General features: G+C 41.3%; 1 protein-coding gene across 1 annotated transcript in view; it reads left to right on the top strand.

The window, feature by feature from the left end:
- Positions 1–681: 681 nt before the first annotated feature.
- The window catches only part of KPNA3 (karyopherin subunit alpha 3), a 50,509-nt gene continuing 29,698 nt past the window's right edge, over positions 682–21,492 (top strand). The window contains exons 1-2 of the mRNA XM_017815085.1: positions 682–865; positions 20,553–20,597. Coding sequence (XP_017670574.1) covers positions 791–865; positions 20,553–20,597 — 120 coding nt within the window. The 5' untranslated portion in view covers positions 682–790. The remainder of the gene's footprint in view (positions 866–20,552; positions 20,598–21,492) is intronic.

Genomic DNA, 21,492 nt, shown 5'->3' with positions numbered 1-21,492 from the left:
CTTATAAGTACCTGAAGGGAGAGTGTTAAGAGGATGGAGCCAGGCTCTTGGTGGTGCCAAAGATACAGGCAATAGGACAAGAGGCAACAGGCAGAAACCGATGCACAGGAAGCTCCACCTGAACATGAGGAAGAACTTCTTTGCTGTGCACATGACCATACACTGGAACAAGTTGCCCAGAGAGGTTGTGGAGTCTCCCTCACTGGAGATATTCAAGAATCGTCTTGATGCAATCCTGTGCCATGTGCTTTAGGACGACCCTGCTTGAGCAGGGAGGTTGGACCAGATGACTCACCGTGGTCCCTTCCGACCTTACCCATTCTGCGATTCTCTGATTCTGTATGCGCAGCACCGCCAGGCCCTCCCCGCCGCCCCCGAGGTTCTCCCGGAGCCCCACAGCGCCCGGCGTCGAGCCGGAGCCCCGCGGCCGGAGAGTCCGCTCCACGTGCGAGGCCGCCCCCGCCGGGCCTACACGCCCCAGAATGCCGCGCGGGGCTGTGCGGGGAGGGGCCCAGGACGGGAGGGGGCGGGGCCAGGGCGGCGAGGCAGCGCCGCGATTGGGCGACGCCCGCCCGCCCTTCGCGTCACGTGCGTCCGCGCCCCCCGCCCTCCCCCCCCGCCCCAGTCACTCAGCAACGGCGCGCGCGCGCCAGTGCCCCCCCGCCCCGCTCCCCCCGCGCGCTCGTCACGGAGCGCGTCCCGCTTCCCTCCGCCCCTCGCGCGAGCCGCCGCCGGGAGCTGCCGGAGCCGCCTCGCAGGAGCCGCTGGGAGCCGCCGCCGGGAAGCCGCCATGGCCGAGAACGCCGCCGCCGGCCTGGAGAGCCACCGCATCAAGAGCTTCAAGAACAAGGGCCGCGACGCGGAGGTGCGTGTGGGGCCGGCGGGACCCGGCCCGGCCTCCGCCTCCGCCGGCGGCCGCCAGAGGAGGGGCCGGGCCGGGCCGCGCTCGCCGCGGGGAGGCGGTGGCGGGGGGAGCGCCCGAGGGGTTTTTTTTTTTTCTTCTCCGTCATGCGGGCGGGCGGGCGCGGCCGGCGGGAGGCGGGGGCGGGGGGAAGGGTTGGCGCGGCTGGGCCGACCGTGGGCCCCTCCGCCACCAGCCCGGCTTGCCGGGGCCCGGGCAGCGCCGCCGGGATGCGGCACCCGCTCCTCCCGCGGCGCTTCCCGCGCCCACCCCGGCGGCCTGCCGGTCCCGCCACTCTCTCGGGGCTCGGCTGGGGCCTCGGACAATGGTGCGGCCGCCTTTTGTGCCGCCCCCCGGGGCGGTGGCGGCCCTTCCGCCGGGGCTCGGGGCTGCCCTGCCCGCGCTCCCGCGCCCCGCGGTGCCGCCGCCGCGCACGGAGGCCTGTGCTGGTGCCGGGGACCGCTCCCACGCTCTGGTGAGCCGTATTACGGCGTGCTATGCCGGCCGATTCTGCTCCCTGTGCTGCCTCGACTCAGCCCCTTTTTTAGTTTTAATTTTTATTTCTTTTATTTTCAAATGCCGGTAGGCACATCAGTAATGGTTTGCTGGGCGTCTCCGTCTAAATCGGGAAGGAGTGTGGTGCTCGGTAAGGCTGATGGGGTAGTAGTTTGCTCCCCCAAATTTGAGAGGCGCAGGGTTATTGGAAGCTTATTACCTGAAGATATTCCAGAGGTCTTCCGAATCTGCGTGTTATTACCGGAGACATCTTCAGTTCTAGTCACAGTTGAAAAGGGAGGAAATCCCAAATCTCGTGTTTAAGTTTCTTTAATAGGAAAGGAAGAGGGAGGGAGCTCTCAAATCAGGCTAGGATTGAAATCGGATTAGGATTTGCTACAGTGAAAACCTAAAAATGTGCCAAATTACTTTGGCTTCACCTGAGACTGTTTTTCATGCTTCTGTTGATTTTATCGCTTCACTTTTATAATCAGCGGGACTGGAATTGTAGTCCTCTGAAAGCACATTTTGTATGTTAGCAGAATTCACACTTCTGCTGCTATTGTTTGGGTGGAGACAATTTTATGCAGGTCAGGCTTAGCAGCAGCAGTGTCTTTAAGATGACATTCATAGTGTAAAGTAGTCTTTAATTTTTGTTTAACTTGGTGACAGTGAATTTCTTACAGAAAATATTGCATGTAAAGAGTATGATAACTTCAACACTTCTGACTAACATTAGTAAATGTTAGAAAGTAACTAAAAATTGCCAATCCTTCTGTTGAGCAGTTGGCTCTCAGGGCAAGGAGGAGTTGTGGTGGGTTTCTTTTCCCCCTTCTCATCCAGTGAGACTCTTCCTGCTGCTCCTCATTCATTTCGTCCTTGTCTCATCTCCCCGTATTGGTTACCGGCTTTGTTGTTGCTTTCTCAGTCACTGGCCTGAATCCATCACAGCTCTAAACAGGGAAAGGTTAGGTATGTTCGTGCCTAGTGTGAACTGATCTGTCATCCATGGTTGCTTATATTATATCGTGCCTGAGACTAGGGGAGTTAAATATCTGCCTCCATGGGGAGGAAGGAGGACTGCCTAAGCTTTACTGAAATTACTTATACCAGACCAGCTAAGGTAGCTTAGCTCTCATTTCCCCCTGAAGGGGAGTAATTATTTTGGAGTAGTGTATTTGCTGTTATGGAGAAGTATATCCCCTAGGGTTGTCTTCCAGTGTGCTGACTGACTTCCTTTTTATGGCTGGAGCCTAAGATGGGTAGATAGCTCCAGTAGTGTTAATATGGTTAAAGCTTTCATCCACGCTTTTTAAAAAGGGTTAAAATCTAGGAAGCATCTTTCTTTTGGGGTTAACAAACAGATAAATGCAGAAGTATTTAAAAGCTGTATACCCATGAAGATATGCTAAAATAAAATTTAGGTTCATTTAGTCCATAAAAGATTGGATGTGTGTCAGCATCTTTCAGAACAACTTTATTTGTATTAAAAGTCTGCATTTTTCTGCTCCACCTCCTTTTTGACTCTTTTCTGATCAAGGTACTTCCTTAAACGTTCATGTTTGAAGTACTCTTCTGAGTAAACTTTTATCTAACTTAAGTCTCTAAAAGTAAACCAATGTAAGTTAAGTTTAGAGTGGAGAATGAAGGAGTACAGCAGTGCTATATAATTGCCATCAGTTACTGTGCTTCTCTTGAGCTGCTGATACACAGACTGACCTGCTGATTGGACAGTTTGTCTCTAAGTAGTGAAAGTTATCAGTTCTCCACAAAGTTTATTTTCTAAATCAAATATACCTGATTCCCAACTGTCAGCAATTGACTACACTTGCTTTGCTCCCTGTGCTGCAGTAAAGAGATTTACATAGAGCTCCTGCCTCCATTTTTCTGTACTTAACTTCAGAAATCAGGAGGCATCAGTACTATCATTGGCATTGATCTGCATCTTCACATTTTGTCAAATTCCACCAAAGGAAATGAAGTGGTTAGAATGATGGCATAATAAATCATGGTCTGATATCTAGATTTTATCCTCTGGAAAATTTAAAATACTCAAAGCTATATGCTCTCAACTTCAGTTTGAAAACAGTGACACTTGAGTCACCTTCTGCTTGGAAACAGTCACTTGAACTCATCAGGCTTGAACACATTCTTTAGTAATCTTCCTTTAACTTCTATTAAATACTTGTAAGTTATTATTGATCCCCTCTGGGTACAGACTCTTCTGGCAGACCAAAATACTTACTCCTTTAATTTGTAGTTAACTCATATTTTATTACTGGGTTTGCTGGGCCATATAATTGTCTTTGCTTTTTGTTAATGCAACTTTAAGGGAAACAAAACATGAGTAAGTAGTTTAGTTTTATGTTATGACAGACCTCAGTATCCTGTGCAACTTCTCATTGTGCTTTTCTAAGAGCCAAGAAACAGATCTGCTGAGCAGAAGTCAAAGCTTCTGAATCCTTGACCTGCACAGGTTTACTCTCCTTTTTCCAGCTTCAGGTTTGAGTGGAAGTTTCATACCTCTTAGTTGGCTTCCTCTTTTAGGGGGGTAGAGTTGTCTGTATAGAACTGGAATTCTGATTTTGAGGTATTAATACTTCCAAAAAGTATTTTGCCCCCAAAAGAGATAATAGCAAAATCAAATGCCAGAAATTAAGTATTCCTCACTTAATGAGAGTTTCTGTTCTTGCTTTTATTAGTGAGACTCTTCTGTTTTTATAGGTACTGACATGTGATTAGCAGCAAAGTTAACCAGAACCTGCAGAGCTGATCAGTAAGGAGCCAAGACACTCATGGCTTCATCTGGACAAATAACTGCCAGTTTTCTCCTCACAACCTTCTCAATTCTGTATTCTCCAGATACGTGAAAGAGATTTTTTAACTGTTGCACATTCAAAGAGAAGGCTTTTCTGTGTTGGTCATGGGCATGTAGTCTTAAGTCTCGGTGGTTTTTCCTAAGTGGACAGCGCTGATCTTTCCAGTACAGTTGAGGCTTTACAGGACAAGATTAAACAGTTGCAATCACTTAATTTACAACACCCCTTGTAACTGCTGTGTTTATTTGTTTATGTTGATATCTAAGCTAGCCTAGCTTTTAGAAAACCTAATTTGAACCTTCTGATTTTTGCGGTTCTTCAGCTTTATTTTTTGCCTAGTAACATTGCTGTTAGCCTTTTTTACTCCTCCATCATCTTGTATTAGAAGTGTTGCTTATTCTTTATTACAATAGCAGGCACCCATTTGTTGACTCACAGTTCTGATGTTTAAGGTGATGGATCAAACAACGCAGCCCATTTCTTTTGTCAGGATTAGTCAGCATCCCTGACTGAAACTGAGGAAAAGTTCTTGATGAACAGGGGTGTTATAATTTGTAGGGCTGTCTGCATGACTTGCTGGGGTTTTTGTGTGTGATATAATGAGACTGTGATCGTGTATGCAAAATGCACAATAGATCAAAAGTAAAACTTCATATGCACTCATGTGAAAGAAAACAAACCAACCAAAAAACTCCCAAAACCTAGTAAGGAGTTAGTGTGTTATAACCTAAAAACTGGGATTAAAATATCCCTTTTGTGTACTTGTCGTACCCCTAGTCATAAGAACACAAGTCCTTGAACTTCTGTTGGTTAGGCTGTATGGTTATCCTTCTGAAATTTGTTGAGGGCTATTTACCAAAAGGAAACATAGCCACTCTGTCATCTTTCACCTTCTCCTGCCCTATTTGATTTTAAGCTTCAGAGGTCCTGGCCACTGATGTCTTTTCCCCAGTTACAGTTTTTTGGGGGCAATTGTGTCAGCTTCTGGTCTGTATCACCTCTGGGACCAGGAACTTTGAAGGACACATTTTTATTCTGTACCTTTAGCATCCTGACCCCAAATGAGGGAGAGGAAGAAACGGGGCTTAGCCCAGATCTCCATCATCAGCTCTAGCAGCTTCAGTGTATTTACTGTTCCTGCTTTGCTAACAGCGAGGATCTAGTTCTTGAGGATGCTCGAATTCATTTGCATTTGTGAATTCACTGGGACATTTTTTGCAAGTGGAGGAACGTCATTCTGGGGAGGCCAAATCTGTACAGTCTCTGGGCATCTGAGAAAAGGTACAGGTTGACTTAAAGCCACGTTCCCGTCAAGTGTCAAAGGCTTTTTGCAGTGGAGGTACCGTAGCTGCGCAGTGTTAGTGAATGAGCCAGCGTGCTGCTGCCAGCTCATTCCTTCATGCTGTTCTGCGCTAACTAGTGTTTTTGCTGTCTCCCTGTACTCCTCCAACACTTCATGAAACAAATAAAGGTTGTAGCAGTCCCAGAAATCCTGTTATTCCCAGCTACTTTGTAACGATCCAGTTTCTTTCAGGAGCTCACTTTTACAGCTAGATCAGCTCTGCTTCACTTTGCTGACACAGGAATGGATACTGGGAAGAGATTGGGCTGTAACAGCTGATTTTAGCTAGTTTTAGGGTACTGTGGACCTGCTGTCTTAATAGGCTCATTGGCTTCTTGAGTCTCAGTAGGTTAAGTGAAAACACAAGGTGTCAGGTAGCTTCCTGTTGGGAACTGGATGTAATACAAGATCCAGTACTCTCGTGCAGAGTTTCCAACTCCTGCAGCTTCTTTATTGCCCTTTAAGACCATTATATATACTCTTGGGAGAATAGAGATGTGCATTTGTACCTTGGAAAGAATTATGTGGGTAAGAAGTAAGATACAGATGTGGGAAGCCTCTTTGGTTGCTCTTTCTCCAGAATTTTCCAAACTTTAGTCTGCAGGTAAATGGTACAATGTTTGTGACTCTTGGCAGAAAAAACCCACCTGCTAAGTCCACTTGGATGTACTGCCCAATGTTTTCAAGGTCCAAATTCAATTGAATCCATTGCATTTTAAAAGGTTCAAATACACAGATACATTAGGAAGTCATTGTTTATTTCAAATATACCTGTGGAGAGTGCAATTTGGAGATGGCATCTCATGATGAACGTAATCTTCATAAGCTGATTGGGATCTGTGCTGTGGCTGTATTGAGGCCCAATTATTGCTGTTTGCTGTTGTGATATACCAAGCCTCTGATAATCTTCCCATAATTAAAGAATTTGTTTTTCTTCATTCTTGTGTATTTTTAACACCTACAGCAGTGGCACTGGTATCTCTAAAGATTCTTTTATCAAAGGATTGATTTTTAATTTGTAGAATGTCAAAGTTGGTAGCAGTGTAATTGTCGTACTACTTTTAAAGAGCTCTTAAACTATTTTTTGCCTAAGTTCTTTGAGGCTTTCATAATATTTGTACAGTTCCAGCACAAATCCAAGCAGGACGTTTTGTCCTCTGAAACTGTGTTTTATGAAAAGACAGTAATTAGGAGGATATGCCAGCTACCAGTAAGTGATCAGATTTGTATTTATTGTGGGATTAGAAGTGGAATGAGGCATCTAATTTACAGCATTAGGCTAGAAGAGGCAGTGAAGTAGTTGAAGATGATGGGGCATGTCATCAAGTAGTGAAGACAAATTGTTGACTGAACTGACTTGAAATGAAAAAGAAATGTAAAACCTGTATCTTTTCCAGGAGTAGAGTTCATCAGTTGTTTCCAAAATACCTGGCGCTGTGAAATTCTGATAATGAATTGGCAGCAGTACTCCTGATTACTTTTGTACTAGCAGAAACTGGGCTTTGTATTCCATTTCACAGAATTTGACATAGATAGTCAAAAGCACTAGTTTCTTCCTGCATCAGAACCGTTTGTCTGTGCCTTGGAGTGAACGGGTTGCAAAGCTCTTCATGTTTCTTTAATTTTCTGCTTCCTTAGCTTCCTGAGCCAGCCCTTCACATCTGGAGAAGACCAGTGGTGGCTCAAAGAGGTCAGTGTGAAGGGGAGAAGGTATATCTTGTCTAGTGGTATTTAACTGTTGGATTGCTATCCCTTCACAGTCAGATTAACACCATTTAATCTGCTGGGGAGGCTCCATCCATATTGTTTCTCCTGAGTCACCTGACACTCGTCTCCTTTCTCAGGTTAAGCAAATGTTACACTTAGTTTTTGTGTGTGTTAATACAGCAAGTACAGAATAGAAATATATACTGTACAAATGGCTGCAGAACAGAAGACAAATTACTATCTTCCCCATTCAAACACTGGTTACGGAGTTACTCATTTCCCTCATATGCTGTTAAGTCTTATCATCTGAGGACCTCTTCTTGTGCTTTTTTAACCTTGGTTATTGTCAAATCCAGTAACAGGTGGACTTTGGAGGTGGTGACAGAATAAGGGATTTGAAAAATCAACTTGGAGTAGTAGCTTCCTTTCAAGACTTATTAGCCTTGATGGAGATGTATTTTATTGAGTGTTCAAGCTCCACTGCAAGAGGAGAAAGTGGTCAGACAGAGTGCTAGGGTGGCCAGGTGTTCAGAGATGTAGTAGGGGATTTCTGATCAGGTGCAGCATCAGGTTTCAGGTTTGCAGTTCTCAGAATGTCCTAGTCCTTGCCTTTTCCTAGTTAACTACAGTGTAAGTCAGAAAGTTGATGAAATTATGCAGAGACACATTGTCACATCTCTCTCAGGTAAGCTAAAGTCACCCTAAAGCAGATACTGTCTTTGCATGCGGCTTTCTGACATCAGGGTCTCTCACTTTTGATACACACAAAACGTTAGTTGCAAAGTTAGTGGTAGTGATTTCTCTGCAATGAAAATGTGACTTGCAGCCAGATATAGAGAGGGCTTTCCAGGAGAGAATCCTGAAATGAGAGAACCCTACTACGAGCAGCAGGATCCTGTTAACCACTGTTTGTCTGGCATGCAAGAAGAATGTTGGCTGGTAATGTGTAGTGTTCATATCACCGATTGAACAGCAGTGTGGAGCAACCTTCCAGACAAGAAGAGATATTTAAGGAGCTCTGACCCATGCAATCAATGTGACTGCACCTTTAAGCATCCCAGGTTGGATATGGCAGTACTCCTTTCCCATGTCCCTTGCCAGTAGGGGTATGGCTCACTGTACCTCAGTGCTCCATGTAACCTGTGTTTTACTGGCTTCGTTTAGCGGTGAGGTTCAAAGGGGTTTTGTTTTGGTTCTTGTTCGTCGAAACTGGACCGCTTTTGGTAATCTAAGTGAGTTCTTAAGGCTAGCCAATGCTTTTGTTATTTAGGATGTATAAATTGGAATTTTGAGAAACTGAAGGTATCCTCAGGGAGAAAAGTATGGTACCCAAAATGTTCAAATGATAGAAACATGGAATTAGTGCTTATGTCACATTGAAAAGTGAGGTAGAAGCATCTAGAATTCCTGATATTGAAATGATTAAATCAGAGGGATAACTGACAGGGTTCATAAGATTGTGGGATGTTGCTGGAGTGTATTTGCTAATTCCTAATGCTTCATCTTTTTCCTGGGTTGTCAGCTGGGTTTGTTGTTTTCTCTTGCATCTTGAGCAGGATGATCTCTTCATAGATTTAATTAGGCAGCTAGCACATGTTTAATCTTCTTTTGCCTTTTGATTATGTCTTTCAAAAACACCAAAGAAAATCTGATTTCATTTGAGCCATGTAATATTATACCAAAAAAGCTTGCTGTGGTTGAATATAGCCTAGCTCCGTAGGGACTTGATTTGCTGGTTTTTTCATGGCGCCATTTGAATGTATGCAAATTGCAATTGTTTTCCCATTTTATAGATGGAATAACAGAACTGTTTTCCTCACTTCGGGGAGGTGCTTATGAACACGTCATAGATTCATAGAATGATTGAGGTACTTTGATATTACAGTTGAAGACTGTTTAAGTATCTGAAGAGAGAGTGTCTTTGTTCAAACATAGATTGCACAAGAAGATATCTGGCTAGTATTTAGCGTAGTAGGTTTTCTTATACTTTTTTTTCTTCCTAAGGGAAACTAGTATAAATATTTGGCAAGCCTAAGAATGTCTGTCTTCTGGCATTTGCCCCAGAAATCTGTGAGGCTTTTCTGACCAAACACTTAAATTTGTAATTAGTTCCTTGAAAGTGGTTATCTGCAATTTATAGAAGCTATTACATTTGAAAGAATTTATTAAAGTCTTTATGTTGATCTGAAGATCAAAATTTTAGTCTGTTGTTTGCACCTAGTTATCATGAAAAGTAGTAATTTCGCTCCGCTGTTTTCTTGTCCTGTACACAAGTGAATGTGGTATCTTGTCTGTGAAAAATGGTGTTAAGTGGTAGATTTGGTTTCTGGTAACATCCTTTAGTAAAAAAAATGAACCTGTGCCTCTGAGTTGATCTTTTAGACTCTTCTTCAGACTCTTCTGGTCTTCTAGACTGTGGAGGAGGAAAGGAACTCCTGCTCTTTTGCAATGACAATGAGGTGTTCTGCTTGAATAGACAAATCTTGTACTTTCCCTCCTCAATAAGGGAATGGGAGGGATGCTTGCTTAGAAATTCTAGGAGAGGACAGAGGTGTTGTGTCTTAGGAGAGACCAAGGAGTCAGTAGGTGCTTCACTTGTTCTCCCTCAAAGACAGGCTAAGCTTCTGTTTCCAGAAAACTCTGAAACATCTACACTGCTCATGCAATACAGGAAAATAACAAGTATCTTTTTAGAAATTTGTGTACCAGCAAAGGCATATTCCTGCAACATAAACCTACCAAATTTCAAATCCGTGTACCGATTTAGTGTGTCAAGAAGCCTTAATCTTCTAACTTCCTAAAAAAAGTAGGAATAGGAATGACTTGTAATTAGACTATCTTGGTTATCCACTTTCTTTGGTGCTTATATGGCATATCTCAGTATTCAGATAAGGCATTGTAAAATTCAGTATGCCCTTCTCTTTACAAAAGATACAGGAGAAGAAGAAAAACTTAATATAGGTGTCCTTCAGACCAGTAGTTTCTTTTTGGCTGCAGCAGAAATGACTGAACTCCACCGTTAAGTTTTTCAAGGTGAACCCTTGTCAAAATGAAGATACCAGTGACTGCATTGCCAGTGCTCTTTGGAATGCTACGTGGATGATTTGCCATGATGATGATGATGGACAGGTTCCTTGCCCCGTTAGGACCACCCTCTTTGAATTAGTTGGTGATTCTTGCTGCCTGCCTGCCTGTTGGTTTTGTGCAGTGGTGAGTTTAGCTTGGATGCTGTGGGATTACCTGGAAACTTCAGTTTAACTTCAGGGGGAGCCCATATGGGTGTGTTGCAGCCTTGGGTCTGATATCAGTAAAGATGGGGTTAGCAGTGTTTTAAGATCTATATCTGAATGGAAATGCTGTAAAACTTTTCACTACATACCATGTCCTTGATTCACACAATAGCAGTAAGTGGAAATCTAGATTCTGTCTTCCTTCCCCCAGCTGAGTTTTGATGTCAAATAGAGAATTCCAGCTCTTTTATTCTATATAAAACCAGTAGAAAACATGTTGATTGTATTCCGGACTGCTTTGTGTCCTTCACTATTGGTGCAATTTGTGTTGAATGCCGCCAACTAACTTGCTTCAAGTCCAGCCTCTGGAGTATTGTTTGATATGTCTGTACTTGTAAACTGGGTAATTGGTATATGGGAGTTAAAACATGGGTGCTCACATCCCACTTCTTTGCTGGTAGTAGCTCAGTATGGAGATTAAACAAATGCAAAGAGGATATTGGGACCTCAAAGAATATGCTTTCAAAAGAGCTAGTAAGAAATAAACACAACAATTGCTTTTCTGCCAAGATTTTTTGAAGCAGTAGAAGTGGACAATGTGGATGGGCACCTTTGTCTGCTTGCATAGGGCTTTCAGGCAAGTCAGCATCATGAGCAGTGATAATTGGAGGCTTGTGGCTTTCCATCAGACAGTGAGTCATTACTCACCAAGTAAAAGACTTACGGTAGATATCTCACTCATCCAGTTTGCTGAGGCTAGCCAGGTTCAGATATTTGAATTATCTTGCCACAGATTGGTTAACAAAAAGCAGCTGGTCTTAATTTTAGGGGCCTTAAACTGAGGATTAAAAAAAATAAGTGTGGCAGCTCCAACTGCAAAAAAACTATTTTTCCTTCGGTGGTCTTTATGAACCCTGAGGAACATGAGTCCCAGGCAGATTGTGGTATAAAATACAGTAGCATAAATACTGCACTCCATTTCTGATGTACCTAGTGCTGTGTTAAAGGTTACAAGCCAAAAGGAAACTTTATAATATTAAGTTTCTGCAGCACACAGAGAATCTCAACTAAGTTTTAAAACCTTCTGCAAAATAATAGTGTTTCCCTAAAAGAGGACTAAATACCTTTCAGGTCAAATAATAATCAAATGAAATAAAACTGTCTTGGGAGTATCAGATCAGTGTACAGACACATTGTAAGTTTGTTTGACTGCTTTGGTAGATCTGTTGCTTGTACTGTGGAATCCATGCCCCCTGCCTGCATTTTTAACTGGGTCAGCATAATTTAATATGGAGCTGTGATAACAAAGCCAGAAGTGAAGTTGTTCTAACTGTGTAGTCTATACCACTGGAAAAAAAAAATCACGTTTTTTTCTTAGAAGGACAATTTAGAGCTTATGGGAGTACTTGGTAATTAGCTAAGTCTCAAAATTGGGCATGGGGAAGAAGAATCTGCCTAGAACATACATTGGGAGGGCAAAGCTGGGTAATAATCCATGATGCTTGTAACTAAAGGGATAAGCCTAGCTGGAAGGGTTAATTTGGATTAAATATTTGGTTTAGTTTGGCATGGATGTCAAATCTTTTTGCATGCCCAAAAGAAATAGAGGGAATTGGTCTGCACAGCATCATTGTTTTTAATTCTTGCAATTGTGACTAGGTAGTTACATTTAGACCATTGTGATGCTGTCCCAGAATTTCGATTAAGTAGTTCCAGAATTCTTCCTTTCTGTATTGAGATATACTTGTAATTCTTGGAGTAAGTTATATGCACTTTGAAAGTGAGAAGAGGTAGAACAGCACTGTCACCTTCTGTCAGTGTCCCTTTGTCTCTTATTTTTTTTTGGCTGGAGCAAGCTATATCAGAACAAGTAGAACAATATCATCAGTTTAAGCCTCAACTTTACACATACTAATTATATGCCTATGCAAATAAGGAATATTTAGCTTCTAATGTTAACTAAAGATAGGCAGCTGACAACCTTAATCGTCTCAGCAATTGTATACAAACAAGCGTTTGAATTTTTTTTCTGCCCAAAACCAGCCCAGCTCCTGAGGCTTCTGCATTTTCATGTGCATTGCAGTATTTCATGCTTGTTAAAAGGTGTCAGAGAAGGAATAAGGAAAAAAGGCTAATAAAGCAGTTTCTACAGAAGAATGGTATTTACTTCATCAATGCAAACACTACCTTTCATGTCTTGCACTTGCACCTATGTCATAAAGTATATAAACTATACTCTAGAGAGTATAGTTGCAATGCAAGTGGGAAGGCATTAGTTAAATCCAATCCAGCTGTTGGAACTGGGCCAGTCTTTTTTCTTTCAGTTAGGCAGGTGGAAGGAGTCTGGAATTGACTTGCAAATGCTAAGCTCTTTGGGTACCCTGTATGTTTAATCAGGCTGCTTTACTATCCCAGCTATGTATTCAGAGTAGCTCTTTCCTCTAAGCATGTATCTTCTGATTTCCCAAGATCTGTTCCTGTAATGTTGAGAGGCAAGAGCAGAAATAAAGAACTTAAATGACCAGTTATCTTTTCATGAGATTTGTAGATGCAGAGAAATTAGAATCAGTCAGTGAATTTGTTCTTTCCAATTCATTTAATCGCTGAACATTCAAAGGAACTAAAGGCACATCTCACCCAAGTTCCTGAAAATACAGATTTTATGTCCACAGAATAGCCAAAACTGACACTGGGCCGTGATGTTCGTCTTGTCAAGGTGAACTTGGCCTTCCCACTTCCTTGGGCTGGCTGATAGCTGATGTGTGCTGGTTGGCCTGCAGGAGGGCAGGAGGGCAGGAGGGCAGAGGTGGCCAGCTACTGACAACTGACAGTATTGGTATGCTGGCTGGATAAAAACATCTGTTTCTTGCCTCTCCATCTCTGATGTTTTGTGGACTTGCTCCTGTTGTAATGGAAGTGGTATGAACGTATTGATTAAAACATGACACTGATGAGGTATCCCACTTAATGTGGTGTCCAGTCAGGATGAGCACCATGCTGAGCTCCCTATCTCACTGTTACAATGGTAGGCAGATTTTTCATCATTAAATGCTAGTTATGCTTTAGTCTTCCTTCTGACACAATTGATATGGCTGAAAGTAGTTAAAATTATTAAAATTCATCAAATGCTGCAACAGCAAGTGATATTGTTTTCTGTGATGGGAGTGTACATTATTAAACACCTTGTACATGAAACTTAATTTTTAATTTTGTTTAAGAAATCTTTAGTCCAGCATACCAAGTGAAATGTAATGACTTGAGCTTTTCACTAGTTGTGTCATTCACGCATTTAAATAGTTTTGGTTTTCTGTTTTGTATTGTAACTGGGGATGAAGTAATCTTATCAAGTATCCAGAATATTTTGTCTCTGAAAGTGGTATACTTGAGGAACTTTGTGTTTATAATCAATTGAGATTGATTTTTAGATATGAAGTATAAATTTCAAGTTAACAGACTAGTTCTGATATTTCATTGTGAATGGGATTGAGCTTGCTCGGAGTAGTAACAGTATGTTAAATAATTCTTTCATAAATGGAAGACTGTTCTGATTGCTTTGTCTCAGGTGTGATTTTTGTCCTTTTGATTTTTCTTTTTTTTTTTTTTCTTGTAGTCTTGTATAGCTTTAGTAGGGTTTGGGGTTGTATGTATTTGCTACAGAGGATTTTGGAAAATGTTGTCTTGTTCTCATGTACAGGTACAGCTGATTGGTTTGGGGCTTCCTTGAATTTTTTATTTTATTTTTTTTTTTAGTTTGCTGAAGCTATATGGGTTGCCTTTTCAGGTAGTTGAATGTATTATGCAGTTAAACGTTTTTTATGTTAAACAAAGGATCAAGAAGCTTGTTAGATGTAATTATTTTCTTAGAATCTCAATGTTATTCAAAACTTTACAGTAATCATTTTAGTTTTTTTTTTGCCAGAAAGGTCTTTATGGTCCATCTTAAGGCATCAAGTGGCAGAGTTACAGCAGTGCTACTTGCTCTTTGACACGTAGTGAGCATCCCGTGCACCTCTATGTATGGTTTCGTGGATGGTACTTGTGAAGTATGTGTGGGAGAGCGAGAGGGTCCCAAATGTTAAGTCACTGAAAAATAATTCTTTGAATGTGCTGGCAGTATGAGGTACTGTTATGCTGATAATTTAGAATTTCACAGGTCATTGCTTTTTTACTTCAAGAGTTCTATATAGTTATGTGTTCTGACATAAACCAAATATCAACTGAGAAATCAGGAAAACATTTTCCCTTCTCCACAGGTGGCTAAAACTGAACTTTGAGTTTCTTGTTAGCTTCTTGTTGAGAGAAAGATTCCAAAGCTGAAGCACTGATCTGATGAGGACAGCTGTATTCTGTGTTGCTTCTGCCCATTGAGCGTGTCAAAGGCAGTTTTACAGGGACTGTGGCATTCTTTGATTAATTTTTTTTTTCCCCCCAAGGTCTAGTGTCTCTTAAATCTCTTGTCTTATGTCAGCTTAGCATTTTGTGTTTTCAAACTATGACAGTATCACCATGAAACAAAGTTCCCTTTCAGCTCTTAACACAGCAGTCGTAATATGTGCAGTAATTTTCTTCATTGACATATGAAATTAATTTCAGATTTGATACTTTGAGGGAACTAGAAATTATTTTTCCTTCAAGTGGAAGGTGTTAGGGAGAGATTCTTGTTATGTAGCTCTTTGTATCTGGTTTTGGAAGAATATTCAGAAATTCATGGTAGAAGTGAGAACACTAATTTATCTAACAACATCTAGTGGATCTTATAGGTTTTCCTGTGGTTTATTTTAAAAAATAACAAAATGCTGAGGAACTTGAACTTAGAAATACTGTTCAACATCTATTTTTGACTTCTAACAAGACTTAGAGTACTTGGTGCGTTACTGTGGTTGTGTCACCTGTCAAACACACTGGTAAGTAATTGTTCTTTACAGATGGTGAACAGGGGGGAGAAATCACTTGTTGCAAAAGCCTTATAAACTTAAGTCTGAGTTGTGTAACAATTGAGATGTAATGTTGTAGCACAGCTTGATAAGTGTTTTATGTTTGTTGTATGTTCTTGTTCCTTAATAGTACATGCTGACTGAGTAACATATTGGTAATAGTAACATGCTGTTACTCATTTTTACTATTTGCATTTTGTGTATGGTGCATTAATACCTTTGTGTTTAGGAGTGGCCTCACAGTTCAGATTCTTTAGCTGTCATCATTTTTGCGATCTGTAGGACTTTGCCAATGCCATGTTTTCTCTTTCTGATATTTGGAATCTGTATTTTTTATTCAGTGAAACAGTTCAGTTTTGTCTTGGAGATTAGTGTTGAGATGTGCTGTTTCAGTGTTACATGAAGTTAGTTGTTTGTGTACATTATGCTGAGAAGTGACTGTAGTCAGATGCTGTGGATGTCAAACCCTGTATTAGATCCATTGGTAACCTCTTGCTAGGCTTCGGTGGTGTTGTATGTACAGACTTCAACAGATGATGTCCTCCCAGCTTGAAAGCTGGTAATGAAATCATGGGGTTAAGTTGCAAAATAAGTTTGCCTCTTCTCTGTTTTATCTGACCTGTCTTAGCTGGGGAAAATGTTTAACCTTTCTACTACTGTATAAACCTTCTGTAAATGCCTATCGGTTCCCTACCTTCTGGGGCTTGCAGGTAGTATGAAAGTATGGTATTCTGCTTACAGCAGTGATGATTCTTTAAAGGGAGGCTGGCAGTGGTTCTTAAGACTGCTTCTTTTATATGCTGTTGAATTATAGTATATGTACTTCTTCTGAGGCTGTAGGAAGGTGCTGATGACCTGCTGCATTTCTGAAATGGTTCATCTGAAACAAAAGCTTGAAATACTTACCTTCTAAGAAATGCCAAATCAGGACAAAAAAATTAACTGAATCACTTAAGTCTGTTTTCTGGGGAATAAAATCTGGGCTTTGCCTGCCCCTCCTATCTACCCCCAACAAATAAGATTAGAAATTGTGCCTATTGGTCTACAAGTTTTAAAATAAAGCTTCCAAAAGTCCAGCAAGAATATCAAGTATATTGTAATCAAATGAAGTTGAAGCATGTTTTTGGTCTGAAGGGTATGGTTTTTCAAGGCAAGGATGGCTAAATTGTGGACGTTCAGAGTCCTGAATCACTGGTGTATCAGTTCCTGTGGATAAAAAGGAGAAAATCAAGATGGGAAACAGTCTGAACAAATACCCATTAAGTAGTATGAATAAAACTAAGTCAGGCCAACGTCAAGTGCATACATGTGGTTTTCATGTACAGTCTATAACTGCCACAATTGACAAGTATGAATGGAGTCCATGGTCTTAAATACATTGATACGCAATGGTCATCTCATACCTCAGGGACACGAAGTGTCGGATTAGAAGTAGTGTCAGCGTACACCTAGCGGAGAGCAATGATCGTGATCCAGCCATGGCAACCAAGTTTAACTGCCAGAATGCACCCAAGGCTTTTAGGGAACTTCAGTTCCATATATATGTAGGAAGACTCTAGCCCTAGCATTGTATCGCTGATTCTTGGATGATCCTGGTGACCCTGACAAGCTGATTTTTTTTAAGGATGATGTGCCAGCTGGAGCCTCTATAAGACTGGGAGTCTTGGTTTAGTGGGGGACAGGTAACACTCATCAGTTCTGTGGAGTTAAGGCTCAGTGATATTCCAGTTATCAACCTACTTACTCTTTGAATGGAGAGGCAGCTCTGGACTTACTGGTGAGTACTGCTTATTCTGCCTTTGAAAGGAGGAAGGTAAAAAGAAAATGTACCAGAGCTCCTTTAAAAGAGAACGTTTAAAAGGAAGTACAAAAGAACAGCTAAAAGGATAAAACCTAGATAGTATGGAGATTGCCTTAAGAGTATAAAAGCACAGAAAATGTATAGTACTGGTCAGCAAAATGCCTACAGAGGTGATAAGCTTTTTTGAAGAATCTTTCTAAAGAATAGTAGCTCTCTAGCTGAGGAAATGATGGGAGATTCTTGCACATTAAATGTAAAAACCATAATGGGGTAGTCAAATACTTTGAAGATCAGCTTGATAAAAACTTGTAAAAAGGTATTGAGACAGAATTGTTATAGGGTAGGATCAGTGGGGCTGAAGTAAGGGAGGTATGAAACAAAGATAATACCCTAATGGAAAAATCTGAGTGACTTATTTGCCTTTGGAAAGAAGCTTAAAGTCTTCCCAGTAGAGCCTTTATGGATGGATGATTCTGAGTAACTGTATTTAGTCAAAGCATCATTAGGGAAGGTTTTAGAGGGAACTGATGAAATGAGTAGTAATGCCTGGGACTGCACTGTGTTTGGTTTTTTTCCTAAACCAAAAATATTAAGCTGCTGAGCTGTTAAGCACAGCATATAGCGTTTCTGAAATCCGCCTTGCTTCCAGAAGAGTTGTAGGTGGTAAATGTTATGGTTGTCCCCTAAAGAACTCCAGGTTTGGTCTGATTTGTATTTTTGCTCAATATAAGTGTTCTGGAGTATTTTCACATAGATAAATGAATAAATTGCAATTAGGGAGCAAATCTAAAAGTAGATTGTGCCTTTCATCAGTTAAATCACTGAGAGTTCAGATTTGGCACATAAAATATTGGATTTTGGGCAGAAAAATTCTAATGGACACTCAAGTTGACTGATTTGTCATGTGATGGGGTACTCCTTAAAAGTTAAGTAGGAATAAAAGATTAGATTTTGGGGGGTGTGTGGCAGTGTTGCTAGTGAAAAGTTTGGTAAAGAACCTTGGTGTCTAGAACACAGAATGATCAAGAAAAGGAGATATTACAGCCTTGTCTAACTACATTTTTTTCGTTGAAATGCAGAGTCATGGAATCATAGAATGGTTTGGGTTGGAAGGGACCTTAAAGACCATCTAGTTCCAACCCCTCTGCCACCTTCCATGAGACGAGGTTGCTCAAAGCCCCATCCAACTTGGCCTTAAACACAGGGCTGGAACATCCACAGCTTTTCTGGCAAGCCTGTTCCAGTGCCTCACCACCCTCACAGTAAAGAATTTCTCCCAGTATCTAATCTAAACCTGCCCTCTTTCAGTTTAAAGCCATCCGCCCTTGTCCTATCGCTCCATGCTGTGGTAAAAAGTCCCTCTCTAGCTGTCTTGTAGCTCCCTTTAGGTACTGGAAGGCTGCTGTCATGGGGCAGAAGTGTTGAAAAACTTTAGGCTGTATAGTACCCTTAAATTTGACACAGTTATTATGATTATTCAAATATTAAATTCTAATAGAACAACAAACTTGAATGACTGGTTTTCCTAGTTGCATCTGATGACTTTTTGGGTTCTTAATTTGTTCATGACCTACCTACCCAATGCCCTTCGATTCCCCAGCTATCCAGTCCTTATCATGCTGAGTTTTTGCAGCAGGCTCAGATGGTCACAAGTATCAAATGGTTTACCAAAATAATGAGGGGGGGAAATAAGTGTAGTTCTGGTAGATGCTGTAATGCTAGTGTCCTCTTACTGTAATGAGGACTTTGTAGTAAGCAGTATAGTTCATGCTTGTAGATGTAAAAGGAGAATTTGTCTGTGTTTACATGAGTGAACTGGTTAATCAAGCAGAAGACAAACCTTCCTCTCAAGTCAAGCCAAGATAATGAATTTCAGCACGGAGAAGGAGACCTTGTTGCAGCCTTCCAGTACCTTAAGGGGGCTTATAAAAAGGAGGGAGAGGGACTTTTCCTACAGGCAGATAGTGACAGGACAAGGGGCAATGTTTTTAAACTAAAAGAGGGTAGGTTTAAATTAGATGTTAGAAAGAAATTCTTTACTCAGAGGGTGGTGAGACACTGGAACAGGTTGCCTGGAGAGGTTGTGGATGCCCCATCCCTGGAAGCATTCAAGGCTAGGTTGGATGGGGCTCTGAGCAACCCGATCAAGTGAGTGGCATCCCTGCTGATGGCAGGGGGGTTGGAACTGGATGATCTTTAAGGTCCCTTCCAACCCAAACCATTCTATAATTTCATGAAATGAGTACTGCTATGCAAACTGCTTGAGAACAGTGAAACTAAGATAATGCTTTAAGTACTGCAGCTGTGTCCTTTGTAGGTTCAAGGTGTGAAGTCTGCTCATTTCTTTTACCTGTGTTTGAGCTTTAGCATGTTTGGTATTTCCTTAGATGGCTGATGGGAGTGCTGGTCTTTACTGTTTGTCTTCACTGGTACTTTTTTGCTCAGGGAGTTATTTGCCCTAACCCAAAAGGAACATGATAGCGACAGTGGAGGTCAGTAGCAAGGATAGGACATGGGAAGTGTTTTAAAAGGCTAATTTTAGCTAGTGTGGGTGATCTTTCTGGGCTGCCAGTGGTCATCTAGCCCTGATTTTCTCTGAATTGCATTCTGATGGTATATGTCTTTTCCGCTGATTGTTAAATGAGCCCAGGGAGATTGCCTTCAGTACACTAAAATTCTTTTTCAGTCTTTTGGTCTTTCTTAGCTAAGAGCTGTAGCAGCATTGTCAGGAATGCGTTCGAGTGCCCAGTATCTTTAAGGAGCTGAGGTGTTTACAGGCTTGTTTTCCTTTGCACTGTTTAGGCTATAGATCCTAAGTAGACTTAGTACCACTATACTACTTTGTTTCCTTTTGCCACAAGCCTGATCTGTCTTGTTTGCATTGAGCTCAGTCAACTTCTGTCACTCATAGTTGATTTTGGCCAGATACTGGCATAGGTTATGTGTTTAGGTTGTGATCCTATGTCTAACCTGGATTTACTGCTGCTTTTGGTCTGCACGTATAAACATCTGGAGAGTCATTCCAGTGAAACTCTGTGGGGAAGTCAATATTTTCTGCCTTAGGGATACTTATTGTGGTTTAGGACGCAGCTTTCTGTGAAGTGAATAATCTTTAAAAAAAAAACAAATAAACAACAAAAAATCCCCAGTCCAGGCGAAACGTCACAAAAAACAACTTCAGCATCTTCCTAGGAAAGAGTGACTTATAAATTATGTACAGTTTTCCACGTCTTTTGATGAATAACTGCACTTTTGACCTAGAAACAGCTGATTCCAAAACAGAATACTTTCTTGACATACAAATTGTTTTTTTTTATTTACAGACTATGAGAAGACACAGAAACGAAGTTACAATTGAATTGCGAAAGGTGAGTCTGCTTTCGTTTTATCAACTGTATTAATTTGCTAATAGTACTCTGGTGTCTTAGGTAAATGTTTTGCCATAAGCTTTGCTTTTTAGTGCCAAACTTATATAGAAAAGTTGTAAATTTTTTGATTACTACCTGCAGATTCTAATTTAGTTTTCTTTTCCAATTCATGAAGCTCAGTACAGCAGAACAGTACTGCTTTACTCCAGTGTATCGCTTGGAAACAATCCATATTCTGTTTCTGTACCAGTTCTCGTATTATTAGAGTGGAGCTGTTAGCTGTTCAAATGTTTAAAATCTCCAAATAGGAAAAGGGAGAGTTTTAGCATTTAGAAAGTGAGATTTATCTTTTATTTTGTTTTCTGGAAATTACTGCTTCCATGCTGTAGAGGAGTTAATTTTGGAGTCAGATTTTGGGCATATTGGGTAAATGCCAGCATAGGTGGGAAGATCATGTGTATGAGAACTGATCTAGTTTACTGCTCTGCCTAAATAGAGCATTTGTTACACCCTCTTCATTCATAACTCTTCCAACAGCCTTTCTAGACACCTTCATGGCTTGCTGCTGAAGGAGCTTTTCACAAGCTAAAAGAAGGGTAAACTTCTATCTGCCTTTGGGTACCATCAGAGTATTTGAGGACTGATACTGACCCCTCTAGCTTTATCCTGTTGAGACAACTTCAGTTCTTCATCCTTTTCGTCATCTATTTCCTAGATTTGATTTGTTGCTGCTTCTCAGATCCAAATTGCCTGTATTTTTCTGGAAGGGTGGAAGTCTGAAAGCATGCAGGCTGTACCTGAGGTTTAAATGGAATAGCGAAAAACAATTCTTAATACAGTATTCCTCTTTTTATTGAGTATGTTGTTGACAGGCACACAGTCTGTGATCTGTTAT

This window comes from Lepidothrix coronata, unplaced genomic scaffold, assembly GCF_001604755.1.
Source record: "Lepidothrix coronata isolate B3197 unplaced genomic scaffold, Lepidothrix_coronata-1.0 Scaffold48, whole genome shotgun sequence".
Lineage (NCBI taxonomy): Eukaryota > Metazoa > Chordata > Aves > Passeriformes > Pipridae > Lepidothrix > Lepidothrix coronata.
The sequence above is the reverse complement of the archived record's forward strand: the minus strand, read 5'-3'. Positions and strand labels throughout refer to the sequence as shown.